Source organism: Lissotriton vulgaris, chromosome 4_1 (assembly GCF_964263255.1).
Source record: "Lissotriton vulgaris chromosome 4_1, aLisVul1.2, whole genome shotgun sequence".
NCBI classification, from domain to species: domain Eukaryota; kingdom Metazoa; phylum Chordata; class Amphibia; order Caudata; family Salamandridae; genus Lissotriton; species Lissotriton vulgaris.
Window position 1 is genome coordinate 614,962,806 of NC_141691.1, and position 18,959 is coordinate 614,981,764.

At 43.3% G+C, this 18,959-nt stretch overlaps 1 protein-coding gene across 1 annotated transcript in view; it reads left to right on the forward strand.

Moving 5' to 3' along the window:
- Positions 1-18,959, forward strand: part of POU6F2 (POU class 6 homeobox 2) — a 902,251-nt gene that overhangs the window by 873,335 nt on the left and 9,957 nt on the right. The window contains exon 8 of the mRNA XM_086964856.1: positions 11,384-11,552. Coding sequence (XP_086820982.1) covers positions 11,384-11,552 — 169 coding nt within the window. The remainder of the gene's footprint in view (positions 1-11,383; positions 11,553-18,959) is intronic.

Genomic DNA, 18,959 nt, shown 5'->3' on the forward strand with positions numbered 1-18,959 from the left:
TTGCGGCTACAGTAGGCCGAAGGCAGCACAACGCACCGAGATGCGGATGGCACCGAGGTGGTGTCCAGCAAATTGCCGCACTGGTGTGGCCATCCTACAATGCTGCGCCGAAAGACGGCGTGTTCAGCTGAGTTCTGGTCACTCTTCCGGCACAGTGACTCGAACGCGCCGAGATCCGGATGGCACCGAGGTGGTGTCCAGCAAGTTGCCGCACTGGTGTGGCCATCCTACAATGCTGCGCCGAAAGTCGGCGTGGGGTGTCCCGTTGGCTTATGAGGTGATGTCAGTAGTGGACCGATGTGTGAATTGGTCGGAACCAGCACAAGGCGCCAAGATCCGAATGGCAAGTCCTGGATGTTGAGTGCCATAGTTGAGAGTTCTCAGCAGTGCTTGGAAGACTTTCTGAAGCTTATTTGCACCTGCTGCAGCTTCACTATTGCCCTGGTGTGGCCAAAGGTCGCACATGACATAGACGGCCGGCTCCCGAGGTCCGGCGGAACTTTTTTCCTTTTCTTTTCTGCTTCTTGTCCTACAATCCGTTTCATCTGAAAACACGACCAGGTCCCTGAATGTGTGCAGGGGGACGCTATTGAGTGAATGAAAATGGCGGCTTGACACAAAGCTGACTCAAGCGTTGCTGTTGATGCTATACAGACAAAAATTGGTTTTCAGTTTGTACATTCTTCAGGATTTTTTTTCCATCCAAGGCTGATTGAGAGTTTGTAGAAAAATGGCTTCAGATTTTCCACATACTACTCTTCAACATTCTTCCTAAATGTAACAATGTGAAACTCACTAGGAGAACGGCTGTTTATTTTTCCTTTCAAAATGCTGCCAATAATATTTTCTGAATGGAAGACACCATCTTGTAGCATAAAGGGCCGAAAGGGGTTCTGGTCTGGCCGATGGTTGGTGGAGACATTTTGACTATATCTTGGACCTGCCCGGCCTCGCCCAAAATGGCGCCGGTATAAATGGGACTCGTAACTCATTGTTGTGTACTAGTTGAACAACCTTGATATCACGAGATATGAATGCAGTTTTGATGCTCATGGCGGGCGGGGACGAGAATTGATTGAATATTTCGACATCCCTATTGATATTAAGTTCTGATGTGTTATTGATTACTGTACTATTGAAAGTTCGAATTAACGTCACCCATGGTACTTGCACGCAAATGTATATCTAGATAACTTTTTTGTAAGTGGCCCTGTCGTATTTTAATTACAAAATGTACGTCCACCGATTCCGCAATTGTTAGACACCTTAGTTCTTGCAACCTAATGGCTCGTTCGTTACGTTCCTCCATAATGTAAATGTCTCCTCATCATATACGATTCCAGTTTGCTCCGTGGCCGGCCCACGTGGTTATAGGCCCGTATTTGTATACTGACATTTTCACAATAAAGCTTTTTAAAACAAAACATGGTAGTAGTATTTACATTGGTAAAGTTTTTACTTTTAGTCACTGTTTTCGAATCAGTAAAAGGCAAGTGAAATAAAGTAGTCCAATTACATGACGGATAAAAGGTATAATATGTAGGAACGCAGTAAAGATAAATGGTCAAGGGCAGTTGTGTTTTTCATTTCTGCAACATAAAGTGATCGATAAGAATCTGATAATCAGGCGTATCGGCGACTAAGACAGCAGGCCGAGTCTTTTTTACTCAACGGCTCCGTCATGGAACGAAGAAACGCCCTTTTTCTCGAAAAAGGAATATATTTTACTTGCAGGACAGTTGTAAATTTTCCGGGAAAGTACATTAGCCTGGAATATTATAACATATGTTTAAAAAAAAATAATGTTCGAAAACAATAAAAAGCGTAATTTTTAGGTCATATGACCAAGCTTTACATCATTAAAATAACAAAAGTAAAATGAACCAATGAAAAGTTTTATTAACAAGTCACATGACCTGTTATGCTTACGTTACGCGCTGCGCGCCGCGCCTCGGATCACTTCCGGGTGCGCTAACGCGGCGTGTCATATAACGCATTACGCGACAACGTAGGTCAAGAATATAGTCAAAATGTCTCCACCAACCAGCGTTCGGAACACAACCCCTTTCAGCAGTCCAAAAAGTTCTGTTAAATGACAACAGAGGGGACAGGCAACAAGAACCATCAGTCAAAGAGGGGAGGGCAAGTTCTTCTCTTCCGGGTCATGTTGGGGTGCTACCGGAACTGATCGAATTGGTAGTCTACAGTGTTTCTGGATGTTTCAGACTAAAGCTGGCGTCAGCATGAGAGCACTACCATCTCGTAGCTCCGTCGTGGCCATTCCACGAGCAGACATGGCAGCCGCTCCCCACCAGAAGCCTGCGGGAGTCGGGGGCCCCCAAGACTTTTGTAGAATCTTCACGGCTGAGGGGACGCTTTCGAGAATGGGACCCAAGCCCTATCAGGGAAGCGTCCGAGTTCAAAGGTGTCCCAGGGCCATTTTAGTGGACCAGGCCCAAAACCGAAGAGCCCGCCGCCATTTTGAGAGTCCTGTGGCAGCCGCCTATCGCTGCACCGCAAGAGCGGGAGCAACTCAACTACATGGTGAGCGAGACGCTGTAGTCGCAAGAGCGGGCGGTAAACAGCTGAATGGCGGAAGAGGCACAGTGTAGCAAAAGCGGGCGGAATGGCAACTGAAACGGTAAAGGGGCGCCCCACTACAGCGTGTCTTCAGGTCAAACGGATTGTGGGACAAGGTCCAGAATAGAAGAGTCATCAAAAGGCAAAAAGTTCCGCCGGACCCCGGGAGCCGGCCGCCTATGTCGGGGGCGATCTCAGGCTACACCAGTGCTATAAGACTTGGGGAGGGGGTCGGAGCCAAGCGTCTTCTCCGAGTCCATGGCCATCACACCGCCCCTCGGGGGCCTCTGTCAAGCTGTTTAGGAAGGTAACATATCACATTGTTTTCAAATGCAGTCAGGTCCACAAACGACACTCACTTACTTTGAGAATAGTGAAGCTGCAGTAGGTGGAAATAAGCTTCAGACAGTGTTACAAGCGCTGCTCAGAACTCTGAACTATGGCACCCAACATCCAGAACTTATGCCATTTGAGAATGGCAGTGACATTGAAGCAACTCAGGGACCAAAACCATTAACGTACTTTCACGTATGAAAATCTTACTTGGGGAGGGGGCATAAGCGAAGCGCCCCCTCCCAGTCCGCGCCACCACACCGTATGTTGAAAATCTGAAGCCATCGTTCTACAAAGTCAACCAACCTTGGATTGAAAAATCTAGAAAAATGTACAAACTGAAAACCAGTTTTGGTCTGCATAGCATCAGTAGCAACGCTTGCTATCAGAGTGCATGAGTTTCATGCTCGATCGATTGAGCTAGCCGGATCGGGCAATAAAAAGTATAAAATAGTTATGTAAATAGTTATTTAATAAAATGTTTTACCCTGTTTCTTTGCTGGTGTGTTGTCTATATTTTTAATATTTGCATAGGGTTTGTCGTTATTTTGGGCGGGGTGGGTGACGGAGTCGAGCTGTCTTGCAGCCCTCATGGTGTGGAGCTCAGTTCATCTCACTATTTTCGTATTTCTCATGAAGGGTTGTTCCTAATATTTCTATTTTAGCGAGGTCAAAAAGAGATCCAATTAGTGGCCTACTGATTTTGCTCGATTACTTTTATTTTTTTACACGATTTTTCACTATCTGCAAAGACTAAACAGAGTATTGCGACTTTGTGCTTGTTTGTAAATAGAGAATGATCCAAAGAGAACCAATTCTAAAACAGTAAATGCTTGGATAACAATCAATCAAATGGAGAGACAAGCAGGCAGGACGGATTACAACGGGGGCAAAGGCCTGCGTTAACTACCGTTCACTATCTGCAAAGAGAGAGTACTACTAAGAGAAAAGAGGGGAGGGGGGGTGCAGCGTTCAAAGCACATCAGCGTGCATAAATACGAAAATGTTTTTATCTATCACGTACTTGACATTTTAAAGCTTTTCATATTTGCTATTAAAAAACCATTGAAATTCACTGAAAAAACCATAGGTTATAGTCGATATATAGTTAGGAATTTGCATTTACAAAACCTTGAAAATTCAATGAAAAAACCATTGGTTTTAGGCCATATATAGTTAGGGATTTGCATTTACAAAACCTTATTTTACTCGCATAAAACCATTGAAATTCCATATATAGTTAGATGCGCTAACTATATATCGCGCACCCGCAATCCACTGCTGATGATGTCACATATTACATCATTCATGACATGGTCAGTGACATCACTGATGACATCACTGATGACAACTCAAATGACATCACTGATGACATCTCAAATGACATCACTGATGACAACTCAAATGACAACTCAAATGACATCACTGACAACATCACAGATGACATCATTCATGTGTTAATACGATGAACCTCTACAGACTCTGATATATTCTTAGATACACTCCGTGAAAACAGACACTCACAGACTGTCACTCATCCATGGAGTTACTCATACACCTAGACAGTCATGCAAAGAATCAAACACACCTCCAATTCCTCAACTATACAGTTATACACACCTTACTTATTGAAACATATTCTAACACATATTTACTCTCTTATACAATCCTTGATACATGTTCACAATGATCTATACAGCCACTCACACATTCACTGGCTCTTATGCACAGTTATTTATATATGTTAACTCTCACATGTACTGTGTTTTACATATGTACTTACTTTGACATGTAGCACTGAGATATCCATTCACTCACCAATACACTCATGCACACAGTCAACCGCCCATATAGCTGTTTCCACATGCACTCTTGAACTCATACACCTAGTGAATCAACTGCTTACACATCTATGCACAGAGTCACACACCTCCCAGCCACCCACACACATACTCAGTCTCCCATACAAATACTTGAGCAACCAATCAATAGTCCATATAGTTATTTATATAGCTACTGATCAACACATGCAGCAGTTTACAGAATAATGATGCACAAATTAATACAGTTTAATCACTAACCCATGCACTCAGTGAGACACATTTAATCACTCCCTCATACAATCAGTCATGCACCTACTAAATCCTTCATCCAGACACTTATACATCCACTCATTCTTCAATATGTAAGACATATTTTAACTTTACAGAAACATACAGTCACTGGATGATGTCATCAGTGATGTCATCAGTGATGTCACTGACCATGTCATGAATGATGTAATATGTGACATCATCAGCAGTGGATTGCGGGTGCGCGATATATAGTTAGCGCATCTAACTATATATGGAATTTCAATGGTTTTATGCGAGTAAAATAAGGTTTTGTAAATGCAAATCCCTAACTATATATGGCCTAAAACCAATGGTTTTTTCATTGAATATATATATATATATATATATATATATATATATATATATATATATACACACACACACACACATGGTTGCCAGTAGGTAGTTATATTTAGGAACTAGTTTCATTAGGAAAATAATTTTTGTTTCACTAATAATTTTGGGGTTGTTTAATGAATCTTCACAAATGTATTAAAACTAGTGTGCAGCCAATTCAGCTGCTGTCGGGAAGGTTTTGGGGTGATATTTCCCACAGACACCCCGCTAGGGGCCAAACATTTTTTGTTTTTTAAAAATGTTGCTGCAAATTTGAAGAGGATCTGCTGCAAATTCTTTTAAAAAGAAATGTGTGGTCTCCCACTATTGTTTTTTTGTCCCCATATAAGCCATGTGCCTGGGCAATATTTTTCATAATAATATGGGGAGGGGGCACGTGGCCCCATCTCTCACGGTCCGGCCTTAAGTGAAAAGGGGAGAGAGGCACCCCGGTCCCCTCCCTGGGCAGATTTAAAATGGCCCTGGGGACCCCATCCCCTCGGGCTTGCTCCTGCTATGTACCAGGGTGCCTTTCCCCGGGTATATAGCGGTTTCCCTACTCGTAGTGGTGCAGGCAGGAGAACCTGTGTTTGCTCTCGCTTTGTGTGAACAATTTCAAAGCTCCCACCAAACTATAAGAAACTTGATGTCCACTCCCAGCAGGCTGTGAGCTTTAGAAATGCTCCTGCCAGCTGGGAGCGGACTTCAGATATGGTTCCCTGCTCACAGTGATGCAGGCAGGGAAATAGATGTGAATATTGCTCCTGCCTGCCAGAAGCATCATTTTTAGCTGCTCGCTGCATGTGGGAGCAATGCCAGCTCACACTAGATGAGGGGAATTGGCTGGGGCCTTGGGGCTCTGCCGGAGGCCCCCAACGAGGAGATGGTGAGTACATTGATTGGGCACCAGGGCACCCACCATTTAATGTCCAAGGAATGGGGTCCCCAGGCCACAATTGGCATATGTAGGGGAGGTGAGCCCATGCCCCCCTTTAGTAATTGGCCAGGCCCCAGGGGATGAGGTCCCCCTGCACCAAAATTGGCCCAGTGAGGGGGGCCACATGGCCCCCCTCCCTCTTAGTAATTGGCCCAGGCCCCAGGGGATATGATCCCAGGGAGGAGGGCTACGACTAACCCCCGCTGAGCACAGCCAAAGGCCATGTGAAGCAAGGGGTTTACTGCATGCAAGAGCTTGGTTGCAGTGGCCAGACCCTGCGACCAATCCCCAATCATGCACGACCAAAGGCCATGCGGATGTAGGGTTGGCTGCATGTAGGGGGTTGGCACAGAGCCTTGTCTGTGGCCAGTCCCTGCAGCCAACCCCCCCCCCCCCCAGCCTTGTGCACGACATGGGGTTGGCTGTATGTGGGGGTTGGCCTCAGGGCCTGGATGTGAGCAATAGTTTTTGGTTTAACAAATGGTAATTTAATATTACTTTACTTAAAAGTAAACTAGATATTCACTGAAAAAAACAAAAGTTTCAGAGATGTTATAGTGTAGGGAATAGCAATTTACAAAACATCGACATTAACTGGAAAAAAACAAAGGTTACAGGGACATTATAGTTAGGAATAGAATTTAAAAACAACATAGAAATTCACTTATAAAACACAGATTACAGGGACGTTATAGTTAGGTACAGATTTTACCTGCATAAAATAGTAGAAATTCAGCATTTGTAGTTAGAGTTATCTCAAGTAACTGTAACTTGTGCCGTAAGGTAAATAAAGCTCGCGCCCTTGCCATGCAATAATTATCCCACATATTACATCACTCATGACATCTTCTATGACATCATTGAAAATATCATTGTAAAATTTACTGTCAGAATATTGAAGAGAAAACTGTGCATGGAATGATTCTTGTCATAAAGTAAAATAAAAGACATTCCAAGGTAGCCTTCCATGCATGAACATGCATCTTCCATGCATGAACATGCATAAGCATTAACACGCCTACAGTCACTTTTTTATTTTGTTTTTAAACTCTGTGTAATTGCATTAACAAAGCAAATAAATAGGAGAGACCTATTAAGCCACATGGGGTATTGTTGTTTCAATCAATCTATCAATCAGGGTTTTGTAGAGCGCGACTACTCACCCGTATGGGTCTCAAGGAGCTGTGGGGGTAGAGGGGGGAGTCGGCTGTTCAGTCGAAGAGCCAGGTCTTGAGGTCCTTCCTGAATTGAGGCAGAGATGGTGATTTCCTGAGATGCAGAGCTGTTTGGTACTGAAGCTTAGTTTGTTCGCCATTTGTAAAAAGTATATATTCCAAGCCTAAAAATACACAATGTTTAAGAAACGTAAATGCTAAAGACAAGAACAGCCAACAACAAAAACTAGCAAGAGCTAAAAGCAAAATGTTTTTGTAATGAAAAAGATTTGTTGTGTTGTGTTCTACTATAGAATATCCATAGACTTTAACACCCCCGACAAGTCCACAAAGCACTGTGCTTTGCATTGGATTCCTCGTTGCCCTCTCAAAAGGTGAGGTTAGAAGTATGATGGAGAGAGTATGACCTCTAAGGGAGGTACCAGTTGATGAGAGTGACATTGTCAGCATTTAAGCATACCTACTTTACATTTTATATATTCGGTCAGCGGTACTCTGTAATAACGTGTAAGGGCAGAGCCAGGGTTTTAGTGTTCTCTGGACCTCAAGGTGATGGTTGATTCTTCCTATCAGTCCTAGTACCAAGGTCCAGGGCTTCAGCAGCCAAACTGGTTAAATCCCAAGGTTAGCACAGGATTTATCAGGGGTTGCAAATACAAGCTCAGGGGTATCAGCAGGTGCTTTCGGTCCTCTTAAATAACATTGATGAGGGTCACAGAATGGAAACCGACCAGCCTGCTGCCTTATGATTATACAGAAGCTTGGAGGGTGACAGTGGGGAATGCCTGCTAAGGTATCCGGCAGGACTCCCTTCCATCTCTCACCCGCCACATTTCAAGTGATTGGACCTTGAAAGAATAACCCTCATTAAACAGAACCCAGTCCCTCCCTTAGTATGGATAACAAGAAAGTGCATATTTGTCTATCATATGAGAATCAGTACTGACGCACTATGGGGCTTATTTACAAGCCCCTTGCGCCGCAGGTGCGTCACTTTTAATACAGGGAAAAGTGACGTACATGTAAATGTAGAGGTACTTGTATAGCGCACGACTACCCGGAGGCATCTCGGCACTTGTACGAATACCGCTGAAGAACCCTTCCTGGCTTTTCCCAGTGAAGTGTCCACACCAGGGCACCCCCAAGGTGGAGGTCAGGCATCCCAGCGTTGTTGGGGCCATTGTGGAGATTAAGCAAGCTATTGCCCAGAGTTGCAGAGTGGGACTCCATGATTAGAATAGGAACCGAGGCGAGAATTATCAGGTACACGGAAATTGAGCCCAAGACCCGCCGAGGCGGGAATTGAACCCTGGTCCCGGGCCAGACTTCTGCATCAGGGTCTGCCGCATTAACCATTGAGCCACGCTTCTCCACCGGGGGCGCAAGGGGCTTGTAAATAAGCTCCTGTGTGTTTTGCACTTCCATTCAGGCCCAGGTCCCGCAGAGATTTTTTTTTAACTATGTAACAGACAGCAAATATTTCTGAAATGCAGTTACAATAAAAACAGTGCATCAGAAAACAAATATTTAGTGATTGTACCAATTGGGTGAACATCACGTTTGGGAATAGACATGCCGTACAGTCCGGGTCTGGTTTTCAACTAACGCTGGCCAGAGCATTATAATAGCTGAAAAGTCGAATAAGGCGATCGCGTGCTTCTACGAAATAATGCAGCTACACTGCTTCAAGTGATTACCGAAGGATTAGTGAGAGAAATGGCTAGTAATAGGAATGGGATAAGTGCTTAATATATTGGAAGCTTGCACGGAGAAAATCAGGACATTGCATGCCACCTTAGAGTCCTAATAGCAACGATTACTGGTTTGTTTAAAAGGCTGAATATTCAATATTGGAGACAGACATTTTGAAATCGTCAGTGCTTATTCAACAGAACTGTCAACCTTTCGATTTTCACCCCCTACACTCATGATTGACATTTTCCCACTTCCACTTCTTACTCCTTTGGTTAAGGGTTTTGTTGCAATTATTTTTCTTGTTTACTTTTCGATCTGCTTGTCACAAATCAGCCTAAGCAAAGACAGATAATCAGGCATGGGCCTTGGTGGGACAACGAGACAGTGGAACTTAAAAATAATCTAAACATTAGACCACTAACAGATTGATACACTTTGACACACACTTTCTGGTTATTAGTACTTCTTTGGGGTTAGGGGTAAAAAACACATTTAAAGCCATTTTTGCTTGGAGTCTCTGCTCAGCAACATTCATTCTTTGTTTTGGCTCTCTGCTTCATGTCAGTTCGAAATCATTTATTCAACCCTCATGTTTGTTGTTTTATCCCCCTCTTTTCCTTTCTATTAGTTTCTCCTCCAGTTCATCCAGTCTGTATTTGGTTGTGCTCGAAACCTTTGGGTATCTGTCTCTCTCTCTTACCTCCTTAGCTACTGGCTGGTGTGTGGTAGTGTCCTAGGCTTCCTGACTCTAATCTTGGTCTGCTGCTGAAACCAGTAAACCGCCTATATCTGTAAACATACCTGTGGCCTTCTATTTACTCCTACGCTCAGACCAGTGACAAACCATACCGTCAAGCACCGAGTCTCCCTGTGCTGTTTTCACCTGAGATGGACCATTCCAAGAGTGAGAACCAGTGCAGTGTTTCTCTCTCACTCCATATTTTCACCAGACTCCTGCTGCAGGTGTGTTATTCCCTTTTCCACCCGCATAGTTGTTCAGGAATGTCAGGGGCCTTCTGCATGTCTGATCAATAGGAACCGGACACGGATGTACGTAGTTACAACGCATGTTGTAACAACGCATGCCTTTACCATGCAAGTCTTACAACGCAAGTCGTTACAACGACTTGCGTTGTAGGGCGTGGATTTAGGAATCTTGTAATGTAATATTCCAACACCAGTCCCCGTAACAGTAGGGAAGGTGTTGGAATATAAAATTGCAAGATTCCTTATCCCACAGCGCCATCCAGCGCAAGTCGTAGTAACGACTTGCGCTGTAATAGCTGCGGGGTAAAGGCACTGCGGTGTAAAAACTGCGTCGTAAACGATGTTCCCCACCGGACACCCCTGCAGCAATCTAATTAAGGACTCTGTTGTGAATATTTTCACTTTGAGCTGTCATTCTCATCTGCACTTTCATTGGGCAGATCTCCAGTGCCCTTTCTGTGTTTTTCTTTGGTCACATCTCACTCTGGTGTGTGGTTCAGACTTTGAGCCGTGACTGATGTCACTACGAATGCCCATCTATAGCCCATGTGCACAGCTAAACTCGCCAGACACTGAATGCATATCAAGATAACCATCCTCTAACTTTTCACCAGTGACATGTTTTCCACCGCACCCCATGAAAGTTGTGGGAATAAGATTAATTTCATTGTCTTTAATGCCATTTTAATAGGAGACCTAAAAAATAAGAAAACGTTGAAGGAGTCTACACAAATTTCACAACCCTAACAAAGAAAAGAAGAAAAGTGGTGAAATGTCCTGAACTGCGAGATTGTTAAAATTGTATTACATATTAGAGATGCAGGGTTTGTTTTCTTATATCATCCTTGTTTTGATGTCATATGTGGATTGAGTTAACCTATTACAGGTCAGTCCAGATGTCACACTATCTGCTGCAAACACCACAAAATGTTAAAGCATATCCTTGAGAACAAAACCAAGACGCATTTACAGTTTAGATTACATGGAGGGCTAGCTTTGCCGTTACAGTCCTTTCAAGTGAACTGTCGCCTGTGCTTAGGTCTTATCCTAATAGATAGATTGCTACTTCAACAAATTACTTTCTTGTTGGGTATAATTCGTTATAATGTTTCACTTTTTCGTTTGTTTGTCTTAAATAATAATATTTGAATGCACTGAAACTACAAATAACATGTAAAATGCACAAACTTCATACTATGCTTTAAGACGCTCATATATTTCCACAGACCCGCAGATGACCAGCAGCGAGGTAGACGGTGTGAATCTCGAGGAAATCAGAGAATTTGCCAAAGCTTTCAAAATCCGGCGCTTGTCCCTTGGACTGACACAGACACAAGTTGGTCAAGCTCTAAGTGCCACAGAAGGCCCAGCCTACAGCCAGTCTGCCATTTGCAGGTAAACAGTTAAATTACTCTAATACATTGTTCTGTATGAGTGGGAGGAAGGGTGCTTGTGTGCGAGTGTGTCTTCGTGTGTGTGTGTTTGTGCTTGCCTGTACTTACCTTTTTTAGTAAAATAATAGATGACCATGTATGTGGGTTAAATAATGCGGGCCTTATTTAGAATTTGGTGGATGGGATACTCCATCACAAACGTGACTGATTTCCTGTTCTTTGTATTAGAAATGCTTCATAGCCCATGGCACGTGTAATACAGAGAATAGGATAGAGTTTTATAGAGCATTCTGTCCACTATATTCCAAATTAGGACATAGGCAGCAGCAACACGTTAGTGGAGTGAGCTGAAGGGACCATCAGTTGACCTTTACAGCAATGGTGACACTTGCTATAGAGGAAAGTGGAATAAAAATTCAAAAGAGATCCTAGTAGTACTTGTACTTGTGTGCACGCGACTGATTGAGTGAAATTCCTACAAACATCACAATTGACTCTATGGCTTTGATACTACTTTAGTGGTGCTAGAAGTACTGCCACCGCTGCAGCAAATCCTAATTCAGGGTAGAATTAGAGCAATGGAATCAATACCACTGCCACATCTTCAGCACCAACAGGACCCACTGTTATTCTTGTTTTAGTCTACAGGCTGATGGTGTTTCTGGCACTGCTGGTGATATCCTCCAAATATTTTAACAGTGTTAATGTCTAGGAGATACTTTTAATGCCTCCTACACCTACACAGGAAACATCCTGGGTGTAAAACAGATCTATGGCTTATACATTCCGAATCAATCAACTTAAGAGACTTACCCTATCAAGCATGAGCAAAAAGAATGTTAAACCACATGAAGCCCTCCAATATACAGTTTTCAATATCTGAGAACAGATTGCCAAAGTCCCAAAGTGAAATCAAGCTCCACAAATGAAAACATGCTGCACCAGCCACAACTTGCTAACCGCATTCACTCATGCAAACACCCACCCACCTACAGAGGAAATCTCCCAATAATTCAGCAATAAATGATCATCGCGAAATTGAACATGTTAGGAAATTCTTGCACTTCTCTAAATTGTAAAAATATTCCGAAGGCACTTAAATAGTGCAGTTTGATAGTTAATAAAGATCCGAAGATAAACAAAAAAGACACTACTCCTAAGGTGAAGAAAATACCTGCCCACAGCATTCAGATGTATTTTTTTGAGACGGTTATCATAACATGATTGACCTTTCATTGAATATTTGCATTATCTAGATTTAATTTCCTACTACCCTTATAACGGATGCCCTTTTATGGAGCGGGGCAAAGAGAAGAATTTCCTGTCCTAAGACAGAGTACGAATGTGGTGGAGTTATGAGTAAGGAAGGCAAATCAACAAGCCTGACATACAGTGCTTAATTTGTAGTATAATAAGTGCCGGTGCCCAAAGATTTGTTTAGAAGCCTGCAGCTGGTGTTATCGAAGGTCTGGGTGCCGAATACTAAGGCTGTATAGTCTTGATTCCACCATATGCCACTTTTATCCACCACCAGGCATTTATTAAATCTTTACCTCGCTCTTTCAGGTTCCAATTTTTTCCATTTATCACTGTTTTTTCGTGTTTCTCTTCTTCTTTTTCACGCCTGCATTTTTTACTCTCTTGCTCTGGGTTAAAGTCTTATATGGAAGCATCATATCTGGACTAGGGCCTAACTTAATAAGTTAGTATCACTTTGTAATTCCTATCTACCTGGGAGGAGATGTGGTCTAGAGGCTAAGCTGCTGAGGATTGAACCTGAGGGCCCGAGTTATCTACATACCTGACATCTGCCTTTCACCAGTTTGCTTGCACATTCTGTTCTATTTGTCCAATATTAGTTGCATGTAGGGCAGCACGCAAGCTGCCCCTAATGCGCCTCCTGACTCCATTGCTGCCTACCCCTCTACTGTACCTATATTATTACTACAAATGATGGTCCACATGCGTGTTGCTTTCCACTCATTTATCTGCCCCTCCAACTTTTTATAATTCTCCTTTCTGCATCCTCCCCTTCTTTGCCCATTACCTGTCTGTCAGTTGACTTTTTTCCAGTATGTTTCCACTGCACATTCTTCGGGCCTGGGGACTGTGTCTGTCTCTTATTCCATCTGCCTGCTCCTGTCTCTGTGTCCCACTCCATCTACCAACTGGTTCTTGGGCTCGCCGCCTTCTCCAACATCACTAATTCCCATTCCTCCTCCTTCCCAGTCAGTGATTCTGGAACAATTTTCAAAGTGGGGTGCTACCATCAATATTACAACATTGAAGTCATAGGCATTGTGAAAAATGTAAGTGTCACACAATGAAATAGTGTGGTAAATGAGCCACGTCTGTTCACCAGGAGAGTGGTAAGTAGTGTGTAGCCAGTCATACATTGTAAAGCACACTGTGACAAATATGCTACTAAAGCATGGTGTAGTAGCACACTGTCTTTTACGGACAACACATTTTCCATTGAGACACCCACTACATTTGCACAGGCATGCAGTTTTACTGATAAAACTATATAGGACCCAAACAATAGATACCGTGTGAAGTTTCAGCAAATATTCATCATTTGCGCATTACTAAGTAAAGTGTCCTGATATGTTTTGATCGTATCAAAATATTCGTTTCCATCAAAAAATGTGCTCCATTTGTTATTCCCTAATAGCTGATACATTTGGAATTATTGGTAGAGTTCATTTACAGTTTTAAATTGTGTTTGTGTATTAGAAAAAATAGACATCCTATATCCTTTCCTTTCCCAATCCCTGTACCCCAGCAAGATTGTCCAATAGTTCACGTTACAAAGTCCTCAAACTTTGCAGTCAAAGAAGGAAAAATGAACACCAATCTCCATGTTACAAGAATAAGCTGCAATTTGTTAGAAGACATAGTTTGACATTTGACCTCGATGTTTGAACGCACAATAAATGAGACAAGATAAAATCAAAATTGAAAGGCTTCCTCATTGGTAGTTCACCTCCTGAACTTCAGTATGGTTATTTTGGGGGTGCTGCAGCACCCCGGCATCCCTACTTCCAGCACCTATGTTCTCAGTAATTTTCTTTGCCTGTCTCTCCGCACAGCTACATCCATCCCTGTGGCCTGTTCCTCCTCTCACTAAGCTCCTACTGCTACCTGCTCCTTCTCCTGCTTCCTTCTACCTCTGTGTCCTATTCCCTTCCCCGCCTCCATGAATTGGACTTGACACCTTCACGTGCAACATAAAATACTAGTTATATAAGATATAGATGTAGATATATAGCCAATAAACAGTTGCCACCATATACTGTTATTATGTGTTAATGGTTCTTACATTAAGAGATTTAGAAACAACCTTCAACCATCTTAGGTTCATATGCCCAAAAAGCCCAGTGGAATAGACTTACGGATTGCACCCCCAAGGTGGTCTGAACCCCCTAATGAAGTAGAAACATAAGTCCATGGACCACCATTGCTGCAGGCCTTTACATACTCTATCCAAAATCGCACCGGCTCTCCTCCCAAACCTGACCAACATTTTTAACCTCTCACTATCTCAATCCACTGTACCTTCCCACTGGAAGGAGTCCATAATCAGACAAATCCTAAAAAAAGCCTACAGCCGACCTCAAACAGCTTCTCAATTATCGCCCAATCTCCCTTCTGCCTCTTTTTGGAAAGATCATGAAATTGTTGATCAACAACCAACTATATAAACATCTAGAAAATAACAAGCTGTTGGATCCATCCCAATCAGGAATCCGGGCTTTTCATAACACCGAAACAGCCTTACTCGAGATAGTGGACAGCATTTGGCTCGCCCTTGATAAGAGACAATCCACTATCCTGATTTTACTTGATCTGTCGGCAGTCTTCAACACCATCTCACATGGCATCCTTTTGGAACGCCTAGCAGAGGTTGGTGTCGAGGGCTGAGCTCTACTCTGGATCAAGAGCTATTTGACAGATCGGTTCTCCAAGGTCCAAATAGGAAATTTCTCTTCTAAAAACCCAGAAAATAGACAAGGGAGTTCCCCAGGGTTCCATATTGTGTCCCACACTCTTCAATCTATATGTGCCCCCACTGGCAAAGATAATCAAAGCACTTGGGTTTGAAACAGTGTCTTACGCAGATGACACACAGCTGCTAATCACCCTAGGATCTGAGCCCACTGATACCAAATTTAGATTCCCACAATGCATGATAGCAATTAATGACTGGATGACTAACAACCACCTATTACTTAATGCCAACAAAACAGAAATACTGCTCTTTGGTGCTTCCCACAAACAGTGGACAGATGATTGGTGGCCGCTGGCCTTGGGACCCTGCCCTCCACCTAAGTCAGCAGCCTGAAATCTGGGGATACCATTAGACAATAAACTCTCCATGGCAGACCACATCAACGTAGAGCGCACCAGCTATGGGCTAATGCGCAATCTCAGGAAAATCTTCAAATGGATTCCCCTTCCCTCGTGCATGCCTTTAGCACAGGGACTAATCATGAGCTGTTTAAATTACGGCAATGCACTTCTTGCCTCCATAAATGAGGACCTTCTGACAAAACTGCAGGTCCCGCAGAACACCGCGGCCAGGCTGGCCTAAACCTCCCTCCCTGCACCCCCTCTGCGCCCAGCTTGAAGACCTTACACTGGCTTTCTATAAAAAAACGGATCAAATTCAAACTATGCTGTCTAGTCCACAAGACCCTTAACAGCTATGGAACAAAATAGCTAGCTTCTAAGCTGATAGACTACCGACCAGCTAGAACCCTTCGCTCTACCAGTAAGCATCTCCTAACTGTTCCAAAGTCCGAACAGTAAGGAATGGGGACAGATCTTTTTCTAAAATAGCCCCAGAAACTTGGAACTCTTTGCCTCTATACCTCAGACTGGAACCAAACCATCGGAGGTTCCGAAAAACCCTAAAAACCTGGCTTTTCTAATTCTGCCTAGACCCAGCGTCTGTCTTCTCTGAGTATCTTCTGGCGCTATGAGACCTACGGGTGATATAGACGCCTAACAAATACCAAACACAAATACAAATAGTGGCTGAGGTTCTCAAAATGAGGGACCTAAATTGCCTTCGATAATGGATGAAGGGACTTCCAGGTAACTCCATGATACTAGTGGGTGCTGAAGAGCAGGGATGCACAATGAAGGAAGCATTTATTTTGTAATGATATGCCCAGCTGATACAGTCATCAGGTGCAAGGAACTTTTCCCCATCACCACTGCAAAATCCGGTCTGGCACACATTATGTGAGCCCAGATCCTTTTAACTTTCATGTGTCAATTCACAACCTGATGAGAGTTGAACTTTAATCTGTTGCTCATTTCATGAGGCCATGAACAGGGATTACTGTCCGACGTCAGGGCACGCCTGTGCGGAGGACGTCCGGGGGCCGTCGAAACAACGCCCACCCATTATTTCAACCGCACCGTGGCAGAATTTGTGCCGCTGTCAACAGGTTAACTACCAGTGGTTTGACAATGGACCAGAGTGATTATAAATCCACGTAGGGTCAGTATTGTCACAACCACCTTGTGTCAACTCTTGAGGCAGGGAGCATGTTGGAATACCAAATAGGTTGCTTTAGGATTCTGTTTGCTAGTAGTTAGTAAAGATCTTTTACAATAGGTCCCCCAACCACATACTCTCAACTCTAACTAAGAGTGGCGGCATAACCTCTCCTGAGTATTGTGACCATCCTTTATCATAATTGACACAAGTAGCTCATACAGCGATCTTCACCGCTCGCAAGCGCGTCCCTGCTACGCAAAGCAAGAAGCAAATGTTCTAACTTCCATTTGCTAAATTGATGCCCCAGCATGAATCTTTTATCACTAAACTGAAGTGAAAATTACACCGCCTCTGACCTTAAATGGATGAAAGATAATGCCGTCTCGACTGATTTAGAGCGGATCTTGGCTAAAGTAGTAAGACGTAAATGCGGCGTATGCAAGTATGCATGTTACACTAATGCCAAGCTTATGCATGAGCTAGCAGGCCCACTTAGGGAAGAGCTGTTTCCTCCTGGGCACTGGCTCGGGGTCTCCTCTGTCAAGGAGAGGCAAGCTACCAGCCCGGAACTCATTCAAGTGGATTTTGTTCTTTGAGATCCTGGAAACGCTCAGTCTTTTTATCCACTCTTTATATTTTTAATGTATTCCCCACGGAAGCGGAGTGTACTTTTCCTGCAGTTTAAGACTAAACTTATAAATAACATCAGTATGGGGCAGCGAGCTTGCAGCGAGCATTTTGCTGGACGGTTTTCCATAAAACCCATTGATTGTTGTATAATACAAAGAGCTCCCGTCCTTCGGACTCCCCTACTGTTTTTTCTTATAAGTGCCGCGCAGTAGAAAATAACCTTTATCCGGTCTATACAAGGAGGCCACTGCTGTGAAATTTGTTTCAAGACGTGTATATCGTTACACCAAACTCCAGGTAGCCTGCATCAACAAGCGGACGGAGCAGCATTGATATGGAGGTTTTTGTGCCCTGTTGCAAAGCTTTCTGTTTACCTTCTGCAGCTCAACACCACTTAAAGAAGTAACGCTTTAAGAACTCAGCTGCTGCTGTTCCGTTCTTTTCCCCCAGGCTATATTTGCGATAGATGATATAGACTGATATTTAATTCGTTTTCTTCATTTTCGGTATCATCATTTTGCATATCGAACTAGGAGTATATTTGTATCCTCACATTTGCTTTCACTTCCTTGTTATCCGTGCAGAATTCAGTTTCCGTGAGAGCACCACAGACAGGGCGGGGGTGTACTTTTTCCCTCAGCGTTTTTCCTGAAAGGAGGCAAAATGTCTGGATACATTTTTGGTGTCCAAACACTAGTTGTTGTGCACTGACTTGCAACTTAAAGATAATCACTCGTCCTGACCCAGAATAATTGATGCTGTTGGGATTGGTGGTGTCCATGGGGCGAATACTGGGCCTTTTATTGGATCGATCCTCTCATAATTGGCCCCTGAGTGGTTCAGTCAATCCTTTTATGTGACTCAGGGAATGTACTACTTACCAAGAGTGAGATTTTATTCATGCGTCAGCTTTTATATAGTACTTGAAACGGTATCAATCAGGCAATGCGAAACCACACACAAGGAGATACAACAGAACACGTCAGCAGAGCCCTTGCATCAGTGCCCATCGCATTTGTAACCAATCCCAACAGCATGCTTTCATGCGGGATACATGGCTGTCCTCAGGTACTTCTAACCGTTTAGGGTTTCAATGCCCTCCAGGCTCTTTCTGAGCAGAGTAGCCTCCACTTTCTACCATGGGCGTCCACAAGTGGACAAAAATAAAAATATTCATTTTCTTTTCTTTTAATGTTAAAAGATTAAAGACCTGTAGAAAAAGTAAAACTGTTTGTTTATCCGGCTTATCACAGGGTGGAAGCTAAT